The sequence below is a fragment of the Diorhabda sublineata genome, chromosome 1, assembly GCF_026230105.1.
Source record: "Diorhabda sublineata isolate icDioSubl1.1 chromosome 1, icDioSubl1.1, whole genome shotgun sequence".
In the NCBI taxonomy this organism is placed as follows: Eukaryota; Metazoa; Arthropoda; class Insecta; order Coleoptera; family Chrysomelidae; genus Diorhabda; species Diorhabda sublineata.
In genome coordinates this window covers 28,847,677-28,870,573 of record NC_079474.1, presented here as the reverse complement: position 1 = coordinate 28,870,573, position 22,897 = coordinate 28,847,677, and the positions used below count along the sequence as shown (strand labels likewise).

Here is a 22,897-nt window from a genome sequence, read left to right as displayed (position 1 = left end):
TTCTTGGAACCTGTAAATATTCGTTTCCTTGGTCGATTTTTATTTACTGTATTCTAATCTTGGAAAATATATATTAAACTGGAGATACTCTCATTATTTCTAATATCTATATCTCATTATTGGATTCCCATTGTTCAATTATGTCCCTCTGTTGGCATTAATGTTAACTGAATAAATGGAAACGTCAAAATCTTATACGTGTTCAGGTTATAATGTTTAGGCTATGTGTACTCTTCTCAAAACATGTATATATTCCGATTTGTGAAAAAAGTTTAATCAAACAAAGATTGCATGAAATTTAGTTGTAGTAATGGGTACAGCTGTAAGCAAAAATTTGGAACTATCAACCAATGAATATTGCGTTAAGTATGTGGGAAAGGAACCTATATCCATAAATAATCCTTTTTGGAACACCTTTCTATCTTACAACTTGGTTCCTCCAACGACAGTGTAGGTGTTATTACGTAGATTTCAGTTTTACAACTTATGAATTATATTTGAAATAGATTTTGACAAAATTACTACCTTTTCAAAATATAGTTACACTAGTGTGATTAAAATTGTTTACCTAACAGTAAAGTATATTTGCATATCGTTTATGACAATATAGTATAAGAATAATCATCTTCAACGATACATTTACATTTTGGTATATTTTAAATATTGTAGAATCTATACTGTGATCTCACATTTTGAAATATATTTTAATAATATTAAGTAAGTTATAAGGAATTAATTTGAATTTTAGAAATGAACAATTGGCATTTGAATCAAGAATAGAGTCTTTGTTACAAGAACTATTGAAAAATAATCCAAATACTGGAAATTTTGGTATATTAATTCAAATATTTATTGAAAAAACTAATGAACTATTATCTGCTACAATAACAGAATCGTAAGTATTTATTAGATTATCAGATAACTAAACTAAGTGCACTTATTGACATTAATAAGTAGAATCAAGTTGAAAACTTTTTGAATTTCTGTTTATTCCTTTCCATACAGGTGTCAAGGAATCCAAATATAAACTATATTTGATTTTGTCTCTGTATCTAGTTCACATCTATTCAAAATATTCTTCTAAGGGAGCTATAATTTTTTCAACTTCTTTCTATCTACATCGCTGTATATAACCATTTTCTATTTTATGAAGTTTTTCTGCCCTTAAAATTTTTTTTCATAATCATTTTGTTTAATGCATTCTATATTATCCTTCATTGTTTAGGTATTTATAAATATGTATAATATTTATATACATAAATACATTTTTTATCTAGGAACTTATTCAATTGGCAACTTTTTAATACTATATTCATAATAAGATGTACCTTGAAATTTTTAACGGAAGTTCTAAAAGAAGAAGATTTAATGAAGCATATAGAATTAGGGAAAACGAGAAATGTCATGGAAGACTTCTTGGGATCATTAGTTGGAATAATAGTTGATGTACCTATAGATGATTACACATATCCGATCCACTTAGAGTCAGCAACATGTCTCTTACTCTGTCTTTCAATACAATATCATTCAGGTAAAATATTTTTTCCTATAATTAGATTTTTGAAATAATTTTTTTTCGTTTAGGAGGTAAGTCAGATCATAGCACCATTTATAGACTTATGATGAGAGGAAAACATGTAATACATGCTCCTATACTAGTTAAACGTTTGATAACTAATTTTATTGAGCAACGAAAGATGCCTTCTGGATATACTGGAAATGATGGACATAGTATTGTTTTAAGTAAGTGCATCAGTATTTTGAGAAAAAGTATTCTTTCTTTATTTGCTCTGTTAATTTCTCTCTGCTCCCTCTCTAATTCTCTCTATCTCATCATTTCTATTTTGTCATTTTTATTGTTAATATAATTTTTTATGTTAATATATCTACCCGGTTATCTATATGTTAATATATCTACCCGGTTATCTATTTCTCCATTTACATTTGTATCTACTGGCAGTACATCTCAAACTATTCTTATGTTTTATTATTATTGTATCACTCTTTTTGATATGCCACTAAAGTAAGCCGAGCAATATGAGGAGACAGATAAAACAATAAGCAGAAAATAAAGTGCTAATTAAGTGCCATATTACAAAATTTGTGCAAAATCAATAGATAATTGAAGTAGAATGCTTCCAGAATTAAATACTCCGTTGTTCAATGATAGAAAAAAGTTTTTTCTATTCTTGGACACAACAAAAAAATTGCTTTTTTGAGTTTTCTCAGCAGAACAATGTCATTGCTGAAGAATTATAGACTATTGTGGTTTCGTTAGTGCCTGTATAGTTAAATTCTTCACTAATGCTGATTAAATGTTGCAGGAAAAATTAATTTTTTTGGAGACATCACGAACAAAAATTGATTTAACAGCTAGCACATAGAGCTGAATCGGGCATTTGTGCACCAAAATGCAAGCTTTCCAACCCACTAGGAACATCATTCTTTATTTTTCAGATAGAGAGAAACCTCTTTAAGATAGTCAATTAGCATTGAAGGACCTGAAAGTAATTGAGTGCATGTGGAAAATTGCAAACAAACTCTAAAAGCACTAGCTAACAAAAACAAAGTAACCCTATAGTGGCTACCAGGCTACCAAGGTATACCAGGCAATGAGGAAGTAGACAGCATTATCAAAATAGGGCACAGATTCCATACCTAGGACCAGAGTTCTTTTGTGGCCTCATGAGATTCCATATCGATAAAGGACTGATTAGATGGCTAAAGAATCAGATGGAGTCTCACTGGAGAAATACTCTAGGCCGAAGACAATCCAAAAGATTCATAACCATAATTATCACCTAAGAAGTCTGAAGACTTCTCATGATAAGCAGAAACTATATCAAACTGGTGATGAGTCTTCTGAAAGATGACTGCCCACTGAAAGATCACTGCCCCATACCATAAGATGATAGGCATATCAGAAAATGACAACTGCAGATTCTATGAGGCTTAGATAGCTTAGAGGAGTAGTGTTACGTATTTTGGAAGCAGAACAATGAGATGTAGAGTCTTGTACAAAATATCTTTTAGGTATAGGTGCAGAGTGGCTGTAAAGCCAAAATGGCTCCCCAAACAATCTACAGTATACCTCAAAATATTCATATGTTAAATTTTCCAATGTCTTTATGTACTTATATATTTTTTTATTCTATATTCTATATAAAAAAATAACAAATATTTACTAAATATGTTACATAATTCCAGCTGTTTAGTTAATGAACTTGAAAATTCAATTAAAATAATATTCATGAGATGTACTGTCAAATCTATCTAAATATTCAATTAGATCTCAGTTCTAACTTTTCCTGTATTAGTTATCATTGATAAAACATGTTTTTGCAGATTTAGCTTCAAATATCTGGTCAGTTTTAACATTCAATAAAAAATCCAGTGAAGAAACAAACAACACACACGAACATCCTTACCAAGAATCACCTTTAGCAACTCAAAGTCTATTATTACTGTTAGTTTTAGTTCATCATTGGACTACACAGTCCAACCCATACAGAAATAGTTTATTTTCTTGTCTAGACAGTGAAGGTAAGTTCGTAAACTACAATTTTAGTGATATACGATTGTAATTTTTCATTTCTTGTAGATACAAATCCAGTACCACCATCTAAAGTGGCATCATTATTCAAAATAGATTTTAATTTACTGTACTTAGCACTTTGCAAAAAAGCATCAGGTGATGCAGCCACATTATTGTTGTATTTATTGTTACATAGAAATCAATCATTTAAAACATATATTCTGAATAGGGAAGATTTGGACCTTTTGGTAAGTAAACAATTGGTCTATTGATAGATAAAGTAATTTTAGGTAAATAAATTAGACACATTATTTTATATATATAATAATACTCCTGAGTATATGATCAATTTTTGTTTTTGTAAAATTTTTGCATATCTATTTACCTTAACCATTTATTTATTGTAATGTATTTATTATTCTTCTTATTGTTTGTTCAATCAAATAAAAACTCAACATCTCTTAAATTTTGTCAATTGCCAAGATTTTCTATGAAATCATAAACTATTATATGAATAAAATTTTAAAAAGTACATTTATTGTAAAAATATTCAACCAAATATATTTTTTATAACTTAATCTCATTAATACTTTTATAAATCATTGTATAGATAAGACTTTCTAAATACACATCATTATGAGTCTCGTAAAAAAAATCAGAAGGTGTCTACAGCATCCTTTTGCATAAATTTTATTTCAGTTTCAAACTAGATTGTTGTTTATTTGTGGCGTTAGGAGGTCATCTATTTGGTTGCACTTTCAGTGTTGACTATATATCTTTTTAAAACGAATATCGTCTTGATTTTAGGCCTCTTTTGTTATAAAATCAGTTTTTTTCTAATTATTGAAAGACAGATAAAAATTTAAAGTTTTGAAATATATATTTTGATGAAGACTGTAGTCAAAACGTCAAATTCTTATCTGTCTTTCAAAAATTATAAAAAAACTAATTCTATAACAGATAAGGCTAAAATCAAGAAGATTTAGAAATATAAACATATATAAAAGCTTTAAGAAATAAGAAATTAAAGAAATTTATATTTGTATCGAGCTATTTAATCTATGATGAAAGTAAATCATAGTTGAGATTATTCACAGTTCAATGTTTGTTCTGACTTCAATGAGGTTAGACTATCACTTTTACAAGTTTTTTTGAGTAGTGCCAGCAAGGCAATTAGGTGATCTAGCGTTTCTTTCTCTTCCTTATAGAACCTGCAATTATCAGTTTCTGCTGTATATAATCCCATAAGGTGTATCATATATTTACCAAAAGCTAGATAGATATTTTTTATATTTTACTCTATTAAAGTTACGAGGAAATTGTTTGATGTCACTCACCTGTAAGAATATGCCAGAGTAATTCTCTTTCAGATACTTTCTTCTCCTGAAACACTTGTAGGCACATTTCCCTATATCTTAAAGGTGTCAGGGGATTGCACTCCGTTTCTGGCATGTATGGTGGCCTCCTCGATTCTCTTGATTTCTGAGTGATGAAGAACTCAAACCAAAAACCTCATTGTTTTTGCTTAGATCTTTCTGAGCATTTTGAGATTAGCTTTAAATTGATTATTGATAGATTAAGTTTAATTACATAGTACAAAATGAACTCTGTCAGTAATTATTTTGTTTTTTTTTATATTTCAGATTGTACCTATACTAAAAAGTTTATACAATGCTCCCAATAGCAATTCCCATCATATTTATATGTCATTAATTATCATATTAATATTAAGTGAAGATGATAGTTTTAATGAAACCATTCATGATTTGGTAAATATCCTTATTTATTTTATTTCTTAAACAATTTCTAGTGAATAATTTTAATAAATATTTTGTTTGTTTTCAAGAAATTGAAAAATGCCTCTTGGTATGTTGAACGTGCTTTAACCGATATATCTTTAGGAGGTTTGTTAATACTTATAGTAATACGAACTGTGCAGTACAATATGCTCAAAATGAGGGACAAATATTTACATACAAATTGTCTTGCTGCTCTTGCCAATATGTCAGCACACTTTAGAAATCTTCATCCCTATGTAAGTCAAAGACTGGTGTCTCTCTTTGAAACCTTGGCAAAAAAATATAATAGATTGATATCAAGATTGAAGACTGAAAATTCACATAAAGACAATACAATAACCATAGAGGTAAGCAGGTGTTTTTAAAATAACTTATAAAATGTTACAATGCTTACCTTTTAGATCCATCAACAATTCTTCATAAAATTGAAATTGTTCTTTCTCCTTAATCTTCTCAGATGTTGAATGAGTGTACACATCTCTCTCGTAACCATTTCTGTCCTAGCCATTATTCTCGTTTTGATTTTTTTCTAATATCCCCATTCTGCATCTTGTCACAAACTATTTTTTATTTTTATCTTATCTTATTTCTCCTTAGGGTCCAATTTTATGCTTTTACTCTATTTACTATTTTTTTATTTCTGATAAGCAATCAGTCAACAAATCTTACAGCTTGCTTAATAACATCAAAAGATTTAAGCTGAGCGCCTGATCGACTTCTCAAAGAATATTGGCCTTTGGTAATGTCAAGTGGGGCATGACGGATCTATCAGAAGGCCTATGTGCTTAATGGCTCTTGATTTATTTAATGTTGCTATATCCCATTACATCCACTTACTCACATTTGAAATTATACTTCAGCCTCTGAAATTCCACAAATCGCGACTTAATATGTATATATTATGGTTCTGATTTTTTATATTTTTAGGCTGATCAAGAATCGGAAGACACTGAACAAGACGTATCCGTTTTGGAAGAAGTATTGAGAATGGTATTGGAAATATTGAATTCGTGCCTATCTACCCAACTAAGCAATAACCCCAATCTGATATATACAATGCTATATAACAAAAGTATGTTTGAAGCATTTAAAGATAATGTTGTTTTTCAAGATATCATTCACAATATAGATATCATTCTCAAGTATTTTTCACAACTTCTACACGATAAATCGTTAGAGCATGAAGTAGATGCTCACCAAGTGTTGTTAATAATACAACAGGGAGTTAGAGGCTGGCCAAAGGAGAGATTAACCGTAAGTTATAAAAAAAACATTTTTTTAGTTGATAATTATTTTTCTTTGTGATAGAGATTTTAAACTAGATTATTTTAGGAAAATTTAGATTTTAATGGCGATTTAATATATTTATTTTATTTTAGAAATTTCCTGACCTCAAGTTTAAATATGTAGAGGAGGATCAGCCCGAAGACTTTTTCATTCCATACATATGGGCTTTAGTGGGTCAGCAGTCAATTCTTCATTGGGTTAACGATAATTATCCAACAATTATGTTCGTTTAAATGTTTTGAGAACAATTCAATGAATCATGTATAAAATATATATTTAATGTAATAATAATGTGTATTTATGTACAAATTTGTAAGATTTATCAATATATTTTATGAATTAAAATTTTATTCAGACTTGTCCATCATTGATAAGAAATAAAAAAAATGTGATGGAAATATTTTTGGTTGAAGATACTTTGTGATGTAGGTGCAATAGACACTTCCTTTTAGTAAGACCACAGATCACCTACATTTAGATGGTTCATGACAATGTTATTTATTTTGTCAGGTGTACAAAGTAACCATCTAGTAGTGTAAACCTGAACTACTAGTTTCAGCCTTTGCAAAATTTTATTAAATCCGTAGATTATTTTATCATAGTTTATACTGGTAATGGTTATTAAATTTTCAAATTTCAAAGTTGTACATTTTTAGTTATATTATCACAAAACAAATGCATTTCGCCAATGCCGAAGTTAGGGTGCTTGCAGCCCTAGGCCAAATTAATCTAAACGGCTCCTAATCTGGCCGCCAGCGTATTAGGTGAAAAATTGAAATGTACCTTATTTCAATCTTACGTTAAACCAAGAGAATAGTTGAGATATATTTATATAAACACTGAAGCATAAATTCGAAAACATTGATTGGATATTAACAATTATATTATATCCTTTAACTTCACGGTGAGGAATCAAAGCATTTCATATTAATAAATAACGTTTATTTTAATTTTACTTCTCAAAACGCTGCGGGCTCCCTTTGCTTGCGGCACAGCGGTAAATCCGGCACTGGATTTCGCAGAACTAAATGCAAAAAATGGATATTTTGAGGTGTAATGTTATTATGATTAGAAAATATCGTGAAAGCATTATTTTCGTACAAATGAAATTCAATCAAATCGATTTTTTAGAGTGATATATTAAAATTAAATTTATCCATCAATTTTATTACGTTAAATCTATGTATTACTGTAGAACGACAGGCATATACCTCCTAACTTTATATGTGTACAAAAAAGAAGAAGAATTATTACTTAAAATTTCAAAAGTGCGGTTATAGTTGTTAAAATGTATTTACTTTTCACATTCGTCTGAAATATGCTAAAAAATGTCTAATAAAGTGGTAACCAATACTTTTCGTAGCGTTTTCAAAACTGTTGATAAAGAATTATTAAGATGGTTTCCGGGTCATATGGAAAAGGGTTTGAAACAAATGCAAAATAAAATAAGGTCCGTAGATTGTTTAATAGAAGTACATGATGCTCGAATACCTTTATCTGGTAGAAATGCAGATTTTAAATATACAGTGAGCGGAGTAAAGCCTCACATTCTGGTTCTTAACAAAGTAGACTTGATAGATCGTCATTATCAACATATTATAGAAGAGAAATTGAAAAACGAATATCAGCATATAATATTTACTCATTGCCGAAATCAAGATTGTCCTGGAATCAAACAAATATTCCCTTTAGCACAAAAATTGATTAACCAATCAGATAGATTCAATAGAATTGCAGAAGAAGATTATAATATTATGATTATTGGAATTCCTAATGTGGGAAAGTCGTCAGTAATAAACGCATTAAGAGTTAAATATTTAAATAAGGGCAAAGCCACAAGTGTTGGTGCTACCCCAGGAGTAACAAGGAGTGTTCTACATAAAATAAAATTGAGTGACAAACCTTTGTTTTATATGTTTGATACACCAGGAATTTTGTCACCTACAATTTCCAGTGTCGAAACGGGATTAAAGTTGACATTATGTGCTACGATGGCAGATCATTTTGTAGGCGAGAGAATATTGTCAGATTATCTTCTTTATTGGTTAAATAAAAATAACCATTTTGACTATGTTACGTATTTTGGACTAAGTGATGCAAGTGATAATATTTTAGAAGTTTTAACTCATATTGCTAAGAGCAAGAAAAAAAATATAAGACTTAGAGATCAAACAAATAATTATATTATTAGACCCGATTTGGATGGAGCTGCACAAATTATGTTGAGAGCATTTAGGGTAGGGAATTTAGGAAAAATAATGTTAGATGAAGATTTACTTGTGTAACAGTGTTTATAGTAAATAATGTAGAATATTTTAATAAATGATTGAATCATTTTTTTGTTTTTTCATCAGTTATAAATAATTTAAAACCTATATGTCTGTAGCAGATATTATAATATTATATTATAGTGGAAGATCAAAAATGTTTCACTAGATACCTAGATTGAACATTTTTTGATGTTACTTTTTAATAAAAATCTTCAAAATTTGACACATAAGACATACCTCACATCTCTGAATGAACTTATGTAACTAACAAGCTGACTTAACACAACTTCATCTGTGTCAAATAATAAATATTAGACCCTAACAATACAATTCTAAATCAAGTTTTCTTTGTTTTATCAGTGATTCACTTAAGTAGCATTGAACAAAATGTAATAAAATTTGGTAGTCACCACTTATATTATGTGGATTAAACCAGAATACACATTATTTGTATTTCTGGTTTGATACGTAAGATAAAATTGGAACTATATTAAAAAATGCTCAAAAAGAGAGAATATCAGTATTTCTAAAATATATTATTGTACTCTTATGAATGGTAAATAATTATTGCTCATCTACTTAGGTAAGAAATAATGGGTACTTGGTATTATTTTGCTGCAGAGTTATTGAGAGATGCATATTCAAATAAAACGACAATTTTGTTAAAAATTAAATACTTATAATGAATAATCCATCGTTCGCTAGCGGCTCGATCACAACATTCGCACAAGTATGAAATGTGTCATTTCCTTCTATCATTGATATAATATTACAACCATTACATTTACTATCTGTATTATTAGTTGATCCTCGATATTAATTCCACCCATACAGCATAAGACGGAACTTCATATATCTAAATTTTAGTGTTTGAGATAATGGTTAACCACTATAATATCCTAACCTACTGTTAACTACTGTGTACTACACGATGTGTCCAACGTTTGCGCCAATATTCGCGTTCCAACGTACAACTGAACATTAGAAGGAAGGCTGGATGCAGTGCTGCAATTACATGATGTTTACCTAAAAAAATAAAAAACGTGGTAAAAAAGTGATGAACTGCATAGAACAGATGTACTTAAATTCTTTTAAAAGAAATTGGATGATACTGGTAACTTGGTTTTTCAAACAAAACACGTAGCATTAACTCGCAAGAGAATAAGAACTGTGTGTAGTTGTGCCGGTTTCCAACTTCGTTTCAATGTTGGGTAGTTCTTTGACGCGGGTCAGAAGAACCGACTTTTCATGGCCAACGTCTGAAGAAAAATATTCGCCGAATGACGTGCGCACTACGACAACACGATGCATCTTATCATACCAGCGTCCAACGTTAGAAGCATTAGACGCACCGTGTGGTACCGGCTTAACTACAATGTATTTCCAGATTACTGTGAGCTTGTATTTCTTAAATCTTGGTAAATCTTCTCTATACTGATTAATCTCAGGTTATGAACACCACACATGACAAGTTGTTGTTCTATATGTGGCTTTTCCGCTTATAATGTAGACTAATGACATTAGTCAATAAAATATTACCTTAAATAATTTTTCATGGTTTATTTATTTCTTTTAGTTTGTTAAACGACTTGTAATATTTGATCCAAGGGGTAAAATTCATTATATTTCTAAATTCCAAAGTAATTATTGTTTAAAGTAATAATTATTTACGTGATGTTTGTTTGAATCCGTTCCTGGTTCTGACGTCACTTGTAACATTCTATTTTATGGAAAATTGCATCAGCTGTTAGTGAGTAGCAAATATCCAACACACCTATATTGTGAACCAATCAAATTAGAGTTCGAAGTCGGGCCCGTATCGGTGACCTCGAATATGTTACACAGAATTTCTCAATATTTCAAAGGTTGAAAACGATTTCTTTAGAATAGAATAGAATTTTGATTCTACTTGGAACTAGGTTATGATTTTAAAATTAGAAAAGATAGTTTTTTAGGATTGGCTTGTTGTTTTGAAATTTTCAGACTTTGCACTCGCGTGTCTTAGAAATATATTTTTTTGGTAAACAAACGGTTTTTAGAAGGTTACAAATACACGTGTCGGTAACTTATTCATAATTAGGTATATTTTTTTATTACTTTAGAAACATTTGAGAATTTGGTTCTGGCAAACATAATTTTTGATGGCGTTTGTGAAAAATATTTCAAATTTTTTGCTTTCTGCATTTTTCTGTTATAGTATAATTATATAAATATTACAGTTTTGAAGACAAATAATATATTTTACTAATGATGGCAATGACATATTACACAAATTATCTCGCCACCCCTCTTGGAACCCATTTAAGATCTGTTACCCATAAATTAAGTTATACAATGTCTTTTATTTTATGATCCATTAACGTATAGTCTCGAATTACCTAATTTCTGTCTTATATTAATGTGGCTGTGAATATTCATAAATCTATCTATTCAACTTCTACTTTCTATTGTAATCGTATTACATTGTAAGATTTATTGTATATTGGCCGTCCTCAACATCTTACTTAAGCGGTTTCATATGTCCCTTAGACACTTGAAGTTCCATTAACTTATCAAATTACTTATCCTTATATTTTTATTGATGTGTCGTGACGACCATAAATATAATCAATTATAGCTTTTGTATACAATAGAGTTAGTATTTAAGAAAGCATAAACATGCATAGATTGTCATATATAGTCTTAATATCCAACGAGAACAGTAGTCAGATTATTGAAACCATTTATTTATTTATATTTTATGTTAATATATAGTTTTTCAAAGTTGTGAATTCAGTTATTCAATTCACGTGTCAGTCTTTATAAATGTATAGAGCTTCTCGTACTTCGAGATGTAGCTATGGAGGTTTTCGTCTTAAGTAGATGCTTCAAAATTTAAATATTGATATAAAAATTGTAACATAAATATATTATTTATATTATTATGATTGTATATTTTAAAAAATATTTGGCAATAAAACAACGTAAACAAATAATTTCTTAATTTTAACATGGTTACCATGATATTTTTCTATATTCTTGGATTTTGTGCAATGTATTTTACGTAACTTTTTATGTTTTATAAACGATAATTTGTATCTGTAAACAATGAATATTATGAAAAATAAAAACATCAGTTACTAAGGAGACTGTTATTTATTACCAGAAATCGGAATATTTTTGATTTAGATACATAAATAGATTTTCAATTTATGACTGTACAATGAACAAGAGTTTGTTGATATCTGATACTTGCCAGTCGACTAGCTTTAGGTTAAAGGACGGGGTGGATCCTTCAAATATTGAAAGTAATCAAAAGAATACCAGAAACGTTTTGGCAGCTATTTTTTTTAATTCTTAGAGATGCGCCATCTGTCTAACAAGGCAATAAGCAATTGGTTTGATTTGTTACTGACATGTAGAGTCCCATTCCAATGAGTAAGCTCTTCAATTACATACCTATATCTGAATCTAAATCAACATATGCTTCTACTAAATATCACCGGGCAGTAAAAGTTTCACTCGTGTTTAAGCGATTACTCAACGCATTATGATGTACTGAGATGTCGTATGTTGTTGGAAACATAATAAGTAGCACCGACAATGCCTTTCAAGAGTTTGTGACGAAATCTCTAAAAGATGGCTGTGTTGGTGCTGCTGGCAGTGCCCCATAATTTTATGGGGCGATAAATATATATTTTTTCTAATGAGGCGTTTGTTTAAATATATACCAAGGTATTTAACATGCTGCTCTTGCGGAAGTTAGTAGTTATTAACGCCTAATGGGGAAAAAAGTCTACTATTCACCGTGAATGTCTTCTTTTTCTTTATCATCTCTGGTTCAGGTATTGTCCTCATTTTCAAATGAAGGATTGCGTACTTGAGATCTTTTTAGTCTTTTTGTAGCTTTCCAGATTGAGTGAGTTCTCTGTGGCCTCTGTTGTGTAAACTCTCCAACTATACTTGGCCCTGTTCTTTTTGTATCAAGTCTTTTAGCTCTTTTGTGGCTTTATTTAGCTTTCTTCTATTTTCATCAGTTCTGCTTTGCTGACATTTTTTGCGCATGTATCTTTTTTCTGCAATTTTGTATTCGACTATTGGTGCAATAACATTTTTCCCTTGGGGTATATCGACAACAGATGTAGCAAACTATGAAGCCAATTAAATCTTCTCTGTTAACTGATTTACCAATGTTTGTCTTCTTTTATCTTTAAAGGTTGATCTAAAGAAATTTGAGAATTTAGTTTATCTCTAAATATATTCCACTCTATTTTATTATTATGTTTAATTTACTTGAACTTTATGCTTCTTTTCTGATGGTTTTTAATTATCATTCATAGAAAAATGAAAATATGGCTTGAAGTCACTTACAAGAAACATTTAGAGAGGTAATATAATTATGCTAAACTCGAACGGTTTTTAGACGATATGTGAACAGAACTTGAACTATTAAATTGTGAAGTTATTAATTCATAAGACGATCTGATATTTTAGTCTATATAAGAATAAAATGAATGGCCAGTGAATAACTATGTTCTAAAAGCGACTAAAAGCTACATTTTTTTAAGCTAGTAATAAATTATAACAATATTGAGCCCCACAGGCTTGTAAAACATAGAAAATTTTATTCTTATATCAAGGATTATTTTCAAGTTCAAGGATAGTCACCGAAAGTACCTAGAGATGACGATGAGTTGCTTGAAAATAGATACGTATTATATACTTGGTTACACCATGTACGCCTTAAGATATACGAGGATAGTCCCAGAAGTAGCTGGTCTGAGTTAGAGATGGCGGTTGTTGCTTGTAAAATACCACTGTATAAGAAAGTACACAATCTATACAGCATATGTTTCAAGTTTAAAGATGCCACGTTGTTTAGTATTTGTTTGGCAGCCATTAATAGAGAACATTTTTAGTGATACGTAAACATTAGTCATCGTTATGTGACACAATAATTTTATTTGAAAGGCACTAGCGCAACCAATATAAAAGCTGAACTAGATTCTACTCTGGGTGAGACTGTTCCTCCTTATCAACAGAAAAATATTGGGTAGTCGAGTTTAAATGAGCCCGTACGACCTGCGAAGACCTTCATCGCAGTGGTTGACCAAATGAGGGGACGACTCCAGAAATGTTCCAGTACCACGTGGTACTGGACGATCTTCGACTGAAAGTGCGCCAGCTAACAGACATAGTAGGTATTTAAAAAAATGCGGTATATCGCATATTAAATGAAATTTTGGACATGAGAAGCTGTGACCAAGATGGATGCCGAATTTGCACAAAATGAAAAAAAAACAGCATCGTGAAAATGTTTCCATCGAGTGTTTCACAGAAATAAAACCGAATTTTTGCACCGTTTCATAACCATGGATGAAACGTGGGTCAATCACTTTAAGGGAGTGAAAGGGACTGAAAAGGGAGAACCCGTTACAGAGAAGACAAAGACCATTCTATCTACAGGCAAGGTCGTGGCGTCGGTTTCTTGGGATGTGCGTGGGATAATTTTCATTGACTATCTTGAAAAAGGAACTATGTATATTTAGTAAATTCTTTGGTTAAATGAAACTGTTCATATATTTATCGCTTTATTTTGTAGCTCTCTCAAGGGATGTAGAATATAAATAGCTTATTTTGCATCATAAACTGATTTTGTAAAGGATTGGCATTTCCTTAAATGATATATCTTTACATAATTGAACGTCAGAATGTCACAAAATGTTTATCTAAAAAGATATTTTTCAGCATAAATCGAAAATATAAGTGTTTTCTGGTCTAGAAAATTTGTTGTCAATTCATTTTAATTACTTTGATATGTCGATAAAGTTTTTGAAATCGGGCTCTCTTTCTTATTTTAATACGTTTATGAGATGTTTATTTGTGCATTCCAAGGTCAAGATATTCTTGCATAATGTTATAAATAAAACTATCTATAAAAAACTTCCTCGTACATGTCTCAATAGAAAACAAAGAACTAATGTCAGTGGCGCCGAATATTATAAAGTAGAGGGTCCGATTTTTCTCATTTCATGATTGAAACAGTAAAATTAGTAACAAGATCTTCATTGAGAAGAAATTTTCGATCTCCAATAAATATTATTGAATACAACCGTGTTCTTCTGGACATCCTTTTTTATTTTTCATGGACAAAATTTACGACCACGAGGCATGTTTACAGTTTGTAGAAGAGCACTGATCAGTTTAATTTAGTTATTAGAGTCTATGTAAGACATTGGCATCTTTATCATAGAGCTGTATTTCACCGATTCCTAACATTGTTTTTCCAATTTTCAGCTTTCATCCTCTTTAGGTCGTATTCTACCTAATCCAATCACCTTTATCTGGAGGGTCCAATCCCTTTTCAACCCGCTTATATTAACTTCATCTGTATGTGAGCTTGCTTCTTTATTTGTAACTCTCCTTTGTGGCTTATTACTGTTAGTATATCCCAACTCTTTTATTGCGTTTGAGCGGGCTAAGACATCAGCCTACGGATTCGTCGGTTATCGGTTCAAATCCCGTGTAAAAAATTTTTTTGTTAGAAATTATCACTGTAACTTTTCTTTTTACTATACTACCTGAATCAGAATTACTTTGGAATTTAATTACTTAAATTTTATTATGTTGTTCAAGAAGAATTTTACATTCTTGAACCCTTTGATAGAGGTTTACAATACTAAAGACTAAAAAATGATAATAAATCGAATCAAAACGTGGATAATAAATATAGTTTAAAAAATAACTTAAAACAAGCTTTTATAGCATACGAAACTAAAAAGTGAAAATATATCTAAACAAAACCGAAGAACACTCTTTTAAAGCACATCAAACTACAAAGTTAAGAATAATTTTTTCAAGTAAGCTTGAAATAATAATGAATACTAGTATTATTGCGAAAAAAGTGTAGAGCAGCGCTTTGTTCGATATTTCTCGTACATTGAGCCCCCGACACTTTTTCCACGATAATACTAGTATTTTTCATTCATTATTGTGTTCAGCTTATTTAAAAAAATTATTTTGCTGTGTTTTTTAGTCGCTTTTAAATTATCTTCATTTCCTTCTACTCTTTCTTTATAGATCTTCATTGTTACTCTTTCGTCTTTTATTCACTACAGATACGTTAAATTTTTATAACGTTTATATACTTTTTTTTGTAAAGCTTACTTCTATTTCTTCGAATATATCAATTCTTTAGTAGTCATTTATTTTCTCTAAATTTTTCTTTCAAAAGTGATAAACATTTTTTTTCTGATTTTGAGTAATAGTTTAAGCTTCAACTGTATAAGTGACAATGGGTCTAATTATTGTTTTATATACTTTTAGTTTTAACTTTCTCTATAATAAAGAGTATTTGATCTTATGAGCTGATTATTGCCGGCAGCGAGTCTAGCTTTTATGTTCATTAATTCATTTCTTTTAATAATGATACTTAATGTTTGTCAACTTTTATCTGTCTGTCTATTACAACAAATTAGGTTTCTCCTGCCTTCTTCTATATCTCTGCACCAATCAATTAGGCATTTTTCTATTCTTGACATTAAGTCCACATCATCATGTCAAATTTTCATCTCCTGGACATTAGAATCTCGTCGGTACGGCGCCTCTCTGTAGAAATTAGTTTAACACGCTGAACCCCAACCAAACTTGATAAACTTTCTCTTTTCCCAAAAAAATTTTTTTACACTTTATATGGGGTGTGAATCTAAGGAAAAATTTATTTGAAATAAAAATTTTGCCACTAAAATTTTCCCCCGGGACCAGAGCGGTTCTATGGACCATATACAAAAAACATATTTTGCACTTTTTACTCGAAATAAATCTATTCTTTATATTTCTTTGAAATTCCACCTTACTTGAAGTATGAAAAACCAAAATTTTGTTTGCTTTTTTATCCTTTGACGATGATTTATGCTTTTAAGCGTACAAAAATGTGCGATGTTTGAAATGAAAAATTTTAGTCAAATGGACCAAGTGTAGAGTAATGTTTCAAATACGGCCCAACCACACTGTTACACATATTCAAATACAGTCCCTTGGGCCATGGAGAAGGCTTGAAATAGTTTTTTAGTTCATAGGACAGCTCTGGGCTGTAGAGAAATTCAGTTGCGGACTTATGGATCGCACCGGGACTCAACGTGTTGTAAGACCGTGTTGAATATTTTTTATCTATCAATTAAAATTATTAAAATTAGTAATATGAATAATTCGACAACCTTGTTATATGATTTCTCAAAATAGTACGAAAAATACCGATGTTCAATATTTGGAAAGAAATAATTAATTATTATAATCAAAATAAAAATGAAATACACTTCCAATTTTGTGTTTATAAATCACATGTTTTTACAAGGTTTATTTTGATTTTTCAGCGTTTTCAACACCTATACTAGACTATTTTTTACAAAAGTAAATTTTTTGAAATTGCTACAATATATTTTGATAAATAATCGATGTTTCATACTTTTTTATATATAATTCTAGTTATTTTTGATCTATTAGTAGTTTTTTGGCAGCATTAAGGCTGCTTGACTTGGTGCACGACAACGTGCATGAAATTGCATGCTATTTTTGTTCAATATTTTGTGGTTTATCTGCAATAATTATATCTGCTGCTGTCTTACTTTTGGAGCTTAATAGACAAGTTGGTTGTTAAGCCAAAAGTAACTAGATTTCTCACTAGAGTTGTAGTTTGCAAGTGCGAGATCTTGCATGAAACATTCAACAGCTTAACTTCATCTGCGTATGCTTCTGATCAAGAAATATTGCGTCTTGCATTTCATTGCATGTTGTCTTGCGTCATGTCAAGCGGCCTTTATTTTTCGAATTTGGAGACACGAAGACACTGATTAAAATTGAATGCTATATTTGCGATATTTATCTAATGTCAACAATAACATCATATTATTTCCTAGAACGAATGAACAAATTCAATTTAATGTTATCTTTTCTCATCGACATAAACATGATAAAAAATAATTGGTTTCGTCTCACCCCGCCTCTTCTCCGCGCCACTGGAAGGTATTATGTCCCCTCCAATATTGCAGGAACGTTTTTACATATAAATAAAGACAGTAATATTGCAATATCAATCTTATTTAGAAACTCAAAAATATCTTGTCTAAATACCTAATTTGATTTTTATTTTCAATCAGTTTACCAACAATTCTGGCTAAGTTTAGAAAAATTGTTGCAAAATTTCACAGACGAGACTGTTTTGTGTCTAAGTCTGATAAAATATATTTAAAGTATATTTTTGGGTACTATTCTATGTACCATAAGTCTTATACTTAATTTTTGAGTTTTTTATTTTAAAGTTTTTTTTTTTGAAAATGCCTGTTCTATGTTCTATAGTTGGAACTAATAGGTAAGTTCACAATTTTTATATGGGTAAATCATTGTCTTTAAATTGTATTCATTTCACTAGAATTTCTGAAGGTTACTGACTCAAACTATCGACTACCTATATATTAAGATGGTTTACCACAATGTTTTTCGCTTTAATCAGTTTAGCGGAGTCTGAGGCTGCAAATAAATCTACTAATTTCACAAAATATTCAAAGTTCATTGTTGGTATGAAATTTGAATGTTATTTTATACTATTTTATCCCAAATTTAATTTTTTCACGCCTAACAAGTGTCTAAGTTGTATGTTCTTGAGGTACATTATGAAATTTTCAAAACTAAATTTAAAAAATATAAACATGGAAATTTTGAGTCGTAATATCATCATAACAATAAGATCAAAATAAATTATGAAAGCACTTATTTTCTCACTCAAATGGAATCATTTTTGACGTAAAAATGATCATAATTATTCAATTAATCATAATATAAACTAAGCATTTAGTAGATACTTGTAACGTAAAAATTTAATTATAAATATTGGTATTTGAATTGGCAACATTTAACGAGTTAAAAGTGAACATTTACAATGTTGCTTGAAGTCGAACTAATTGTTCCCGTTAAAATTTTCACTGCGGAATCCATTTTGTTTTTTATCGAGTCGTCTATGTAACCCTCCACAACTGTGTTGGATTTCCACCCACCGTGCTTTTTTTGTTTAATTATATCACCACCGGAATCCACTAATATAAACGCCGAAGAGCGTCGAAATGTATGCACAGTGTAGTTTTTTGAATTAGGTAAATTCAAATTTGTTGCGATAAGCGAGGGAATTTTTGAAAAAGTATTTATACCTACAAGTTGGGTTTTGCTTTTTCCATTTCTCTACTGCAAAAAGAAATGATCTGTTTTGACATTTGTGGGTCGTTGATTTTTATATTTTTTATAAATGTTTACCAAGATTAATCTATTGTTAGATATTTCACCAATAACAGTAAATCGACGTTGAACATGAGTTTTTGTATCAGATAATGTGATAATTAAAACATTTCCGATATTATTAATATCGTTACATTTCATTTTATATAATTCCTCCTTCCGCAGAGCTCCTGCGATTCCGAATATTAAAGCAACCTGAAAGATGTTACAAATAATATCTAAGCTTACATTAAAATCTTTTGCTGTTATACCTTATGCATGAGATAATGATCGTCTGGAGCTTACAACAGAAACTTATTAGTCGAATTTTTCAAGGAAAAATTAGACTATTACGGTAGGCATGTAGGCATGACTAGAAGAAAAAAAGGGGGCACATCATTTTTCCCATGTTTTGAGACCTCCTGAACATGATTATGATGGTTTTTCGAATGTCTGTAGTTTATATATATATATATATATATATATATATATATATATATATATATATATATATATATATATATATCTGTTTAAGGCTAAAATTCTTATTTTCGTCTCTCGAGCAATTGCCACGGGTCCGATTTGGTTCAAAATTAGCATACATGGCTTTTTTGGCGGCGGATTGATGTTATTAGAGTTTGGTCGAAGACAAATGAATATTTCGAGGGGTCGCAGTGCAAAAAAGTGGTTTTTGACCTTTGCTCACCTCTGCAGATCAAACGAAAAGCGACTGAAAAATGAAATTTCACATGTAGGTTCAATTAGTTGCGAGATGATTTCCTGTCTAAGGTCGAAACTTCCCATCTCCACCCCTCTCCATTTTATTGTCATTTTTGTTATATTTTCTTATTTTTTGGCCAGAAAAAGTTTAACTAGAGGGTTCGAAATTCGCATGCAACTAGGGGTGATGTTGAAGAATTGTCTTTGTCAAGTTCAAAGTTTTCTTCTTCAGTTCTTTTAGCACAAAACGCCCGAAATCATTTTGATCGTTGTAATTGTTCAACTGAACCGCCTCCTATTTAATGAATAATACGAGTATGATCGTTGCTAGGGTGATTTTTTTTATTACCCATTTTCGAAATTTCTTGTCATTATGACAATTTTTTCTTTGTTGTCAATTGGAATTGAACAAGAGGGTTCGAGACCACCGGGTCTATTGAAATTATGAATTTTCATTCGAGAGAGAGTTAACTTGTGAAATGAAAAGTTATTGAGGAATAGCAAATTTTCTATATAAAGAAATAAGATTGAGAATTGATATCATTTCCAAGAAATTCATTTCATGGAAAGATTTGTTTGTGTATTAGTTAAATTCTTCATTCGACGAAAAATTCGACTTTCGTGATGGAGCTCTGCTGCTCACGGCTTTTATTAATTTCTTCACGGGCAAATGTTTTAGATTTTTTGGGTCTATAGCCAACTGATTTATTTTTCAAATATGTAATGAGTTTCGAGTATTTACTGATGTCTACGTCGTTATTTACCATTAGGGTGCCTTTCAGTTTTGAATAAGTCGTTCAAAGTGATAAGACATTTTCGATTTAGTTTCAAAGTAAGCTAGTAACACTCTTTCTCTGTAGTTGCCGATTTAACAACATCTTCTGGTGTGCTGTTTAAACTTTCTTCACTATTACTCTCTATTAATATAAATATCATTCTAATTCGGGTAGCCGACGAGTGCACACGCATATTGTTCTATCTGGATAAATATTGTTATCTTCGTGCTAATTTCATATTAACGTTTTTATTCTACTGAAATCTATTAAAAACCAAATATCAACATGTGATCATTAAAATTCAATTTGCGACCGTTTATTTATTTTATTTTGTGAAACTATTGACTGCAAATAAAACAAGAAATCCACCAGTGTCGTAGGAGTGCAAAAGGTAACTGTTATTTTCCTACTATTTATTCCACAGGGTCCTTCTCCGACGCCTATTCCTTTCTGAACCTGAAACTTGTAGCTTTGGTATCTAGAGCTACTAGCAAAAATGACTACATTGAATAAAATAACCCAATCATCTTTATCTAATCTAAACTCTTCTCATGGTCCAAAATCATATGTTGATGCAACGTTAACAAAGCCTCCTCCCCTTACTTTTCCTAAACGCGAGCAAGCAATTATTATGCATTCTATCCCCAACACCGTTTTATTCGAATACATAAAATCTATAGGAGATATCGTTTCCCCAAAAAACATTACATTCGCATCAAGAATTTCTAACAACCGTATTTGCATATATCTCTCCTCAATAGCAATTTTAGATGATCTTCTCAAAAGTCACCATAACATTTGCATCAACTCTACAATAATTCCTATTCGAAGACTAATTTCACCAGCTAAACGCATTTTAATATCGAATGTATCCCCTACTATCCCACACTCTGTTATCGAAAATGCTCTCAAGGATATCGGACTGCAAATAGCTTCTCCTGTTTCATTTGTGAAATGTGGCGCGCAAGGAGATGAATATGCTCATATCATGAGTTTCCGTAGAATTACTTACGTCATCCCTGAAAATGATAACTTTAGCATAGAAACCTCGATTCTGATTACTCACGATGGTACCCCGTATCGTATATTTGTCTCTACTGATAAATTGGTGTGTTTTCTCTGTAAACAGAGTGGACATACTGCTGACTCTTGCACCAATCCCACACCATCTGAACCTCAAAATGACATATCCTGCCACTCTCCTTCACTACCACAATTACCAGCTTCTACTTCACTCAGCGGTACCTCTTCTTCCCCCCTGTTATCTTCTGAACCTCTGTCGAATAATAATATCAATATCTGATCAAACTAATGCTGAATCACCATCTAACCCTACACTTCCTCACTCATCTCATGACCAAAAAAGAGCTATATCCTCTGACAGTAATGTTGACACCCCCAGCCAGCTATCCCCCACAGAATCTCCATTACCAACAGACAACCAAATGCCCCCCCCCCATCATATAAAACATCACACAACACAACTAAGCCTTGTAAGAAAAAACCTAAAACGCTAGTCACCGAAAATCCTAAACTCACTCTCAATTCTCAAATCTCTATTCAGAACCTTTATAAGAACAATCCGTCCAATCTCACGCTCTCTGAAATCCAGTTAACGGCATTTTTAGAAAACTCGTACGGTAGTTCTGATCCTCTCAACGATGCTTTAGAATTTACTCCTAATATCCAAGAACTGTTAAATGATTTATCACTTCTTTATGCCGAAACAAAAGAGCGATCTCTGAAAAACCGTCTCACTCGACTCCAGAAAAAACTTAAGAGACAACTTAATCCTGAGGATCTATCTGATAACAAAAGCGTTTCTTCGGATAATCAAACAGATGATGAACACCCTAAACTATTAACTCCCTAAGTCCCCATTCAAAATTATTCAATGGAATTGTGATGGGTTTTTTCCTCGCCTGGAAAGAATCCAACAATTAATATCAGATATGCGCCCTGAAATCTTGTGTTTACAAGAAACCAACTCTAAAATAGATAAACTCCCTAAATTAAAAAACTATGAAGGATATCATTATGTTCGCACCAACTGCGCGAGAGCTAGCGGTGGCACCTCTATTTTCATTTCTAGTGAACTATTTTCCTCCCCTCTCCAAATCGCTACAGATCTTGAGGCTATTGCAGTTTCCACCTGGTGCCCAAATAATCTTACTATTTGCAACTTATATATTCCTCCTAATTACCCTTTAAAAGAAATAGAACTTTTCAACCTAATCTCTCAACTCCCCCAACCATACATTCTTGTAG

At 30.9% G+C, this 22,897-nt stretch overlaps 3 protein-coding genes across 3 annotated transcripts in view; all 3 read left to right on the top strand.

Moving 5' to 3' along the window:
- The first annotated feature begins 171 nt into the window (after positions 1-171).
- On the top strand, positions 172-7,056 carry LOC130441565 (dymeclin). Its single transcript, XM_056775298.1, has 10 exons — positions 172-450; positions 749-895; positions 1,278-1,531; positions 1,585-1,743; positions 3,346-3,543; positions 3,602-3,783; positions 5,179-5,304; positions 5,382-5,681; positions 6,262-6,588; positions 6,714-7,056. The coding sequence occupies exons 1-10, from the start codon at positions 311-313 to the stop codon at positions 6,852-6,854; spliced, it is 1,974 nt and encodes a 657-aa protein (XP_056631276.1). The 5' UTR covers positions 172-310; the 3' UTR covers positions 6,855-7,056.
- An 800-nt stretch (positions 7,057-7,856) lies between these two features.
- LOC130441573 (mitochondrial GTPase 1) lies at positions 7,857-8,951 on the top strand. Its single transcript, XM_056775309.1, has one exon. It carries the CDS (start codon positions 7,950-7,952, stop codon positions 8,904-8,906), a length of 957 nt encoding a protein of 318 aa, XP_056631287.1. The 5' UTR covers positions 7,857-7,949; the 3' UTR covers positions 8,907-8,951.
- An 8,980-nt stretch (positions 8,952-17,931) lies between these two features.
- Positions 17,932-22,897, top strand: part of LOC130450052 (phosphoenolpyruvate carboxykinase [GTP]-like) — a 31,789-nt gene continuing 26,823 nt past the window's right edge. Inside the window, exon 1 of the mRNA XM_056788217.1 lies at positions 17,932-18,237. Within this exon, the coding sequence (XP_056644195.1) occupies positions 18,203-18,237 (35 nt within the window). The 5' untranslated portion in view covers positions 17,932-18,202. The remainder of the gene's footprint in view (positions 18,238-22,897) is intronic.

Excerpts from the sequence above, each read along its gene's own strand:
- LOC130441565 (XM_056775298.1), top strand. The coding sequence starts at position 311 with ATGGGTACAGCTGTAAGCAAAAATTTGGAACTATCAACCAATGAATAT. Across the intron at positions 451-748 it reads TTGGTTCCTCCAACGACAGT|AAATGAACAATTGGCATTTG; the intron begins GTAGGTGTTATT and ends TTTGAATTTTAG. Across the intron at positions 896-1,277 it reads TCTGCTACAATAACAGAATC|GAACTTATTCAATTGGCAAC; the intron begins GTAAGTATTTAT and ends TTTTTTATCTAG.
- LOC130441573 (XM_056775309.1), top strand. The coding sequence starts at position 7,950 with ATGTCTAATAAAGTGGTAACCAATACTTTTCGTAGCGTTTTCAAAACT.